This window comes from Thermobia domestica, chromosome 7 (genome assembly GCF_964235325.1).
Source record: "Thermobia domestica chromosome 7, izTheDome1.hap1.1, whole genome shotgun sequence".
Taxonomy (NCBI): domain Eukaryota; kingdom Metazoa; phylum Arthropoda; class Insecta; order Zygentoma; family Lepismatidae; genus Thermobia; species Thermobia domestica.
The window spans coordinates 276007707-276016240 of NC_137460.1; the positions used below are offsets into that span (position 1 = coordinate 276007707).

Genomic DNA, 8534 nt, shown 5'->3' on the forward strand with positions numbered 1-8534 from the left:
CTAATAACTTTTATCCAGTTCTAGATTTGTTTCATAAGAAATTCAAGAAGGTGCGCGAATTATTTTTTAGTTTTTTAAATAAATTATGAAATGTCTTAACGTCTTTAGGCTTGCAACTAATTTTCTTAACCCTTTCACTGTGGAAGGCGACGGAAAAAAAATTCCCTAACCTGCGAATGTCGATTATAGTCGACGTGTTAAAATTTGTCTGTATCTTGGGTTTGTCGATTGTAGTCGCCAAAGGATTTCTGTGTAATTTCTATTGTTTATCGAAAACAATAGAACACAAACAAAAATGAACGGTACAACCTTGGGGACTACTCTCGACAAAGCCAAGATACGGACAAACAAATTTTAACACGTCGACTATAGTCGACATTCGCATGTTAAGGAAATTTGGTTCTGTCGACAAAAGTCGACTTCCTCTGTGAAAGGGTTAATTCGGTTTTGTATTCTTTTAAATATTGTATGGATTTGTTATATATATATATATATATATATATATATATATATTGTATTTTTTTTAAAGCCTAATTGTAAGAATTTTTTAATTATGAACAGATACACACGTTTCGTATTTTTTGTATTTCTGGATGTCATTCAGTAAGTTTGTAGGTGCCATTTGAAATATTCTTTTATTTATTTTTGTAACTATTTTTTTTTTTGTTTTCTCGTTTTCATTTCCCTATCATCTTTTCTTTTCTTCTATGTTTAATTCCTTCTTTACTACGTATATTATATCAAATAATAATAATAAAGAAACTTGATCATGGATTTTGTATTTGTGTCATATGATTTTTATGCTTATTTTTTCGTCATTATTATTATTATTAGCTTTGTTAATCTATGTATTTTACCAAAGCGTTTAATTTAGAAATATTTATTTTCATATTGTATTAACAGCTACAAAGTGTATTTTTATTTTTTCTTTTATTATTTTGTAAACAGCTACAACTTGTTGTATGTTAAAAAAAAAAAAAAAAGTCAAACAAAAGTTATAATCTTCAAGTGTTGGTAACACTGATATATTGGTAACTATGCCATCTAGTGAGAGTTTTGAACGTGAAATTCTATAGATACGGTTTACGTCAGAATTCAGGGAAAATTGAAACTGGTCGGACCTTTTGACCAAGTGTTGTTAAAGTTATAATAATGGTGTATAATATTCATCTGATATTAACGACTAATTATTGTGATTTCCGGAATATAACTTTGAGTTAAACATCTAAAATTGGGTGAGTTTGTTCCATGATTTTGCTATTTGGAGTTAATTATATCTTTAGAACCTGTAATTGACCGTTATTCTATTAATTTGACAACTGTAACCTGTAGGTTAAATTGCTTAACACTCAACTGGTAAATTCAGCTTTTGTCTTAAAATTTAATATATATATTTCAAAATTTCGATATTTCATGAGCCTAAAATTAATATTAGAAATTGTTATAATTATTAATACTTGAAATTTCATGAATTATAGTTTGAGCTCTTGAGGTAGTTGACTACTGGAACCATTATTGAATGTTACATTTTTTGAAAGTTGTTGTACCAATTTCTTGTTCAATTCGAAAATAATAATTATTTACATTAAATTCAGAAACTTGTTATTCAACCTAATTGATTATGGATATTTGAACACTCTTTACTATTTTTGGTACGTGGAATTGAGAAGTTGAAATTAACTAACTTGATATCGTCTATGCAGATTAATAGCGTAAATTAAAAGCTGAGTGCTTATACATGTTTATATACTCTCTTTAATTTTTATGCTGATTACTCTCTACTATAATATTTGGGGGTGGCGTATTGTGACCCTGACCAGTGACGGTGCGATATTACTTTTTCAATTCTTTATCTTTTTTATAAACGCACGTTACACATGATTTTCCCTGAATTCTCTGAATGCCAAAAAGTTGCATTTGTTGAAAATTAAAATTTTGTCTATGGTTGTAGTTAATTATTTGATATGTTTGAAATTGTGAATGGTAGGATTATCTAAGTAGGGAGTATCAGTGTGGAACTACGACTCACCATATTAGATTTATAGGTTTTGACTAGAAATATTACTAATCAAAAGCGATTCATTTTGGCATAAAGTTGTTTGTTGTAACTTATTATATTATCTAAATTGTAAGAATGCAGGTTAACCGAGATTATCCGATTAGGCAGCAATTACATTTAAATTCTTTCCCAAATGGCGATGGAGGGATAGTGGAACCTTATAATCCCCTTGATTGGGATTTATCATTTCTTGAAAATAGAGGAAATGTTTCCATAAACGCTACCTTACATAGCACAAACCCATTTTTATCTTCGACTTCGTATCAAGAAATACGAAGAGAAAGACATTCGTCCTTGACTGATAATGCCAATAGATTACGTGTCGTTGATAACCATTTGGTTGGTCAAGGTCAGTTACCTGTGCAAACAGGTGTTCAGGGCGAATACTCAAACCCGTTCCTCGATATTCACGAAGAAAAAGAAAGCAAAGGTGCTTTTGTTCCACCAGCTGGTTGTGCTGGATTAACTTTACGTACAAGTCTTTCAAAGGTGACTCAGTCAGCTGCAAATGTTAGCTTTTTAGAAGCAATAAAAAGTATTCCACAGTGTGATGGTTCACGTTATGAAGAATTATTTAAATTTTTGAAGGCAATATATTATATTAAATCCACTGAGTTATATCCCGACGAGGCCTTATATTTTTCTGCTCTATCTCGGACTTCGGGTAAGTTGCATTCGAAGTTGATAAGTGAGTTTACAACAACAAACGATTGGTTGGTTGTTTGTGTTCATATACTTAATGACATGGTTTCGGTGGTGGGTAAACGAGAATTACGAAATAAGTTTATTGATCGGCTACAATATCCTAATGAAAGTGCTTCTGAATATATTAGGGAAATACGACTTTGTTATGAGTTGCTGGAGGGTAAATGTGCAATGGATAATATAGCTATTCTTCGGCAAGTTTATTATGGTTTAAATCCGCAACTTAGGTACGATCTATTTCGCGATAAAGAACCGGAAAGTTGGCAAACATTATTGAGTGCAGTAAATCAATATGGACTTTACAAAAACGATTTGTTGGTTTATAAAGGACTGACATCCACTTCGAATGTTAAAGAAAAGAGGCAGTTACAGTGCTATGTTTGTGGTGGTGCGCATTCGTATAAATATTGTAATGTAAGGCGGACAGTTGGCGTGAAAACAAACATGGGCGTGAGTGATCGGCATCGCTCCTCTACTCGTAATGTACATTCCTCAAATCATTCCCGTCCTACTAATAGTGATCTGATGTGTGAAACTGGTTCTGTTAATAGTGGTCGTGGGGAAGGAACTTCTACTATAAACTGTTCTACCAAAATAAAAACTTCAAAAAAGGGGCAATTTATGTCTGAGCATAACACGGAAAAACAACGTAATATGATATGTATGGGGCGCACGAAGGTGAAATCCCGGTGTGATTCAAGTGTTGAGGAATTTATGAAACCTTCAAGTTCTGAAATTAATAAACAGTATCCAGATACCTCTTTACGTCAAAAACATATCGTTGCTGTTTTTGTTCAGGCTTTTGTTATGGGACAAAAATATTACGGTGGTTTAGATAGCTGCAGTACTATTTCAATGGTAAATAAAGAGCAATTTGAACGTTGGAACTTATGCATAACAAAACCTATAACTGTGAAAAGTGAAACTTTTACTGGTGTTGGTGTGGATAATAAAACATTGACATTAAATTCATATGTGGTGTTACCTATAACTTTCCGTAGAAGGGTCTATAATTTGAAGTTTTTTCTTGTGCCTAATTTGAGTCCAGTTTTTATTGTGGGCATAAGGGAACTTAAGCAAATTCAGGCAAACTTGGATTTGGTTGCTAACAAACTGTGGTTGAAATTAGAAGGACAATTTGCGCCTATAACATATTCGCCGGTAGATTCAATGAGAGGTGGGGGGTCAGAAATTTCTCCTACTTATCCAAGGAAAGACAACGATGATGCTGGTGATTGTTTTGGTTTTTCCAGCCAATTTCCGAAGGGGTCCTTGTCCAGATGGTTTATTGGAGAATCAACATCCAATGTGAGTGGCCCAATGAGTAGCAGAGTTGCCAACTGTACGGAAGGAAAAGTACCAAATTCTTTACTGCAGAGCGGTCTTGGGGAGAATGGCTGTACAAATCCTCTTATGGTAGATCCAGTATTATTGGAACAAGACAATACATTGCAAGGGTATGTAGATGAACTTGTTAATAATTATTCTGACGTGTTTTGTAAGAAAATAGGGAAGGTGAAAGGTGTAGAATATCAAATACGTGTTAATAATGAAACACCAATTAGGAAAAAGGCGTATCCATTAAGCAAACAAGATCAGAAGCATATGGATATTATTCTAGATGAATTGTTAAAAGAGGGCGTGATTGAAAAATCAGATAGTGAATGGTGTTTTCCAAGTTTTTTGGTTAATAATAAATCGGGGGACAAAAGATTAATAGTAAATTATCAGGATTTAAATTCCCGGTTATATTTAAATCCTCAATATACTCCTAGGATGGAGGATATATTGGCTGAGATATCTAAAGGTAAAATAAGATCAAATCTTGATGTCCGGAGGGCGTATCTACAAATTCCTCTCACTGAAAATTCTAGCAAATACACTGCTTTCATGACTCATAGGGGGCTGTTTCAGTGGCGTGTTTTGCCATTTGGTTTGGCAGCAGGTTCCCATATGTTATCAAAAATTATGACAGAAATATTGTATCCAATAAAACATTTAGGAATTGAGTGGTTCTTCGATGATATAATAATTTTTCAAGATACTATAGATGAACATAAGCGTGTATTAGAATTGGTATTGCAGAAATTCAGAGAAGCAGGGATAACGTTATCTTTAAGTAAGTCAACCTTATTTCAGACTAAGGTATCGTACCTTGGATATATTATTGACGGAAATGATTTGTATCTAGATCCCTCTAGACTTGAAATTATTAAAAATTTGCCTCCTCCCAAAAATCGAAGAGGTTTATTAGCTTTAACAGCGTTTTTACAGTATTATTCCAAATTTATTCCACATTTTCAGGAAGTTCTGGAACCCATTAACCGATTAAGGTCAGCAAAAGTTGAGTTTGTATGGGGTCCTGAGCAGCAAGCGGCACTTGATAAATTAAAAGAATTATTCGAGACTCATATTGTATTATGTTTACCTAATTTAAATGGTAAGTTTGTAATTAGTTCAGATGCATCAACAAAATCCTTAGGGGGATGTCTCGAAGAATATGATAGTAATGGGGTGTTACGGCCTATTGCTTATTTTAGTCGAAAACTTCGTCTTTATGATTTAAATAAGCCTATATATTTATTGGAATTAATGGCCTTGGTTGAATGTATGGAACGTTTTAAAACATATTTACATAATAAATTCGAGGTACGAGTTGATCACCAAGGATTAGCATATGCCATACGAAATTTAAAGAAAGTAAAGAACTATGGAAGCTTATTATATCGGCTGTTAGGGTTTGATTTTGAAGTCAAACATGTACCTAGTGTGTTAAACACGCCTTCAGATTTTATTTCCAGGGTCCATGACACGCAGATGTTCGAGTCAGTTGATTTAGAACCTACTTGGAAAGATGAGGTAACAAATATGTGTAAAATTAACTTGTGGTTAATGCCATTTGCGTCTCAGGCTGTGTTTACACACAAAAGAAGGGATGAAGAGTTGATGAAAATAATTGAACAATTAGAAAATAATGTAAACGTAGATGGATATAAATTGGTAAAAGGGATATTATGTAAAAAGACGAAAGCTATTAAAAATCCCTTTAAGATTTGTATTCCTAAGAGTTTGATAACATCTATACTTGATTATTATCATAATAATATATTACCGGGTGCTCATGCTGGAACGCAGAGAAGTATCTCTAAAATATGTGCAAGATACACGTGGAATGGAATAATTAGGGACATTAGGGATTATGTTTCACGGTGCAAGGAATGCCAAATAAATAAAAGTACTAATAGACAGCCTATGGGACAACTCATTTCTCAATATGAAAAAATTCCGAACGCCCTATGGTATTTTGATGTATGTGGGCCACTATGTGAATCAAAATCTGGCAAATACTGTCTCATTGTTGTAGATTCTTGTACTAAATTTATGTGGTTAGAGCCTTTTAGAACTTTAAATGCTAAAACGGTACGAGATAAGCTGTATAAAATTATGTGCCGATTCGGATTTCCCCATTCGGTTTCCCATGATAATTCAAGTCTCTTTGTTTCATCTTTATTTAAAGATTTTCTGTACGGACAAGGAATTAGGGATATTTGTATATCTCCGTACCACGCTGCTTCGAACGCATCGGAGCGTTATTTGCGTGTTTTGAAGGATTGTCTGAAAATTTATTTCCGGAATAAACAAACTAAGTGGGATCAGGGTATCCATGAAATTGAATTTTCTATAAACTCAGCAGAACATACTGAATCAAAATGTTCACCAATGGAGCTAGTGTATAATTATAATGTATGTGATCCTCTAGATGTGAAATGGGAAATTGATAACTATGAAATCAGACAAAAGGACAAAAATTTATGGGTAACAGCTTTAGAGAATTTGGAAAAAGCGTGGCACCGTAAGAAGAGAGAATATGACAGGAAAAGATCTCCTGTGACATATCAAGTTAATGATAAGGTTTTAATAAAGTCCCAATTTAAATCTAGTCTAGCTGATAAGGTGACTAAATCATTATGTCCTAGGTGGCTTGGCCCATTCCAGATTTTGAGATTACTTACAAAAAATACATTACAAGTTAGATCAATTGAGAATCCTAATGATGTAAGAAAAGTACACGTTTCAATGACAAAAATTTATCGTGAACCTAGATTATCTGTTAATAATTAAGATCAAACCAACTGTAAATTTCATTTCTGTGGATCAACTGTTTCTAGTCAGAATCTTGAATTAAGTAAATTAAATTAAAGATAGAATTACACAAATAAACAACTTGGTCAGCATATATTTTAAATATTGTATGAATGTGATGTTAATATATTTTTTGTATTCCAGGCCTGGAATGAATGTCGTGTGACTGTCCTTTTCACTTTGTACTTCGTGTATTCAATTTGGATTGTAACCTGTTTGCTGTACGCAAGTTTTGTTGTCCTGGTAAAAATAATTCATTTTGATGTTGTTCTGAAACTACCCGAGCTGCTGTGATGTAAGTCATTGTTTTCATTTCTAATATAAAATTCTGTTACTACTTCAGGAAATTAATAATTATAATTATATTGAAGGTCTCCTAATAATGGAAATTATTTAAAATTGGAAATATTAATTGTGGAAATCAGTATTTCGATCTTATTGGAATTGTTATTATAAATTATTTTCGATTATTTACTCATGACCTTATATTACTAATACGGGGATATGCTAGGTCGGGCGAGTCAGATGGATGCATGCTAATTGAATGAGATTTTGGGGAAAATATTTTTTTTTGCTTTTAGTTTTTACTTTTATTTGGTGGTGCATGAGAGAATGAGTCTGGTATTAGTAGTTGGTGGTGGAGTAGGTGTTGATGTTCTAACCAAATTGACACAAGACTGCTATAATCAAAATAATTTATAAAATAAAAGTACTACTTTTATTTTATGGGGGCCTCTCGATGTTGTATGTTAAAAAAAAAAAAAAAGTCAAACAAAAGTTATAATCTTCAAGTGTTGGTAACACTGATATATTGGTAACTATGCCATCTAGTGAGAGTTTTGAACGTGAAATTCTATAGATACGGTTTACGTCAGAATTCAGGGAAAATTGAAACTGGTCGGACCTTTTGACCAAGTGTTGTTAAAGTTATAATAATGGTGTATAATATTCATCTGATATTAACGACTAATTATTGTGATTTCCGGAATATAACTTTGAGTTAAACATCTAAAATTGGGTGAGTTTGTTCCATGATTTTGCTATTTGGAGTTAATTATATCTTTAGAACCTGTAATTGACCGTTATTCTATTAATTTGACAACTGTAACCTGTAGGTTAAATTGCTTAACACTCAACTGGTAAATTCAGCTTTTGTCTTAAAATTTAATATATATATTTCAAAATTTCGATATTTCATGAGCCTAAAATTAATATTAGAAATTGTTATAATTATTAATACTTGAAATTTCATGAATTATAGTTTGAGCTCTTGAGGTAGTTGACTACTGGAACCATTATTGAATGTTACATTTTTTGAAAGTTGTTGTACCAATTTCTTGTTCAATTCGAAAATAATAATTATTTACATTAAATTCAGAAACTTGTTATTCAACCTAATTGATTATGGATATTTGAACACTCTTTACTATTTTTGGTACGTGGAATTGAGAAGTTGAAATTAACTAACTTGATATCGTCTATGCAGATTAATAGCGTAAATTAAAAGCTGAGTGCTTATACATGTTTATATACTCTCTTTAATTTTTATGCTGATTACTCTCTACTATAATATTTGGGGGTGGCGTATTGTGACCCTGACCAGTGACGGTGCGATATTACTTTTTCA

The 8534-nt window shown here is 32.4% G+C and overlaps 1 protein-coding gene across 3 annotated transcripts; it reads left to right on the forward strand.

The window, feature by feature from the left end:
* Positions 1-1974: 1974 nt before the first annotated feature.
* LOC145689074 (uncharacterized) lies at positions 1975-7803 on the forward strand. Of its 3 annotated transcripts, none has more exons than XM_081763202.1 (2): positions 1975-2723; positions 7052-7803. In XM_081763202.1, the coding sequence occupies exons 1-2, from the start codon at positions 2135-2137 to the stop codon at positions 7060-7062; spliced, it is 600 nt and encodes a 199-aa protein (XP_081619328.1). In that variant the 5' UTR covers positions 1975-2134; the 3' UTR covers positions 7063-7803. The 3 variants fall into 3 exon arrangements, 2 of the variants coding, with proteins under 2 accessions (XP_081619328.1, XP_081619327.1); XM_081763201.1 differs by lacking the exon at positions 7052-7803 and adding an exon at positions 4018-4151; XR_014132083.1 differs by lacking the exon at positions 1975-2723 and adding an exon at positions 4179-4221.
* The last annotated feature ends 731 nt before the right edge of the window (positions 7804-8534 follow it).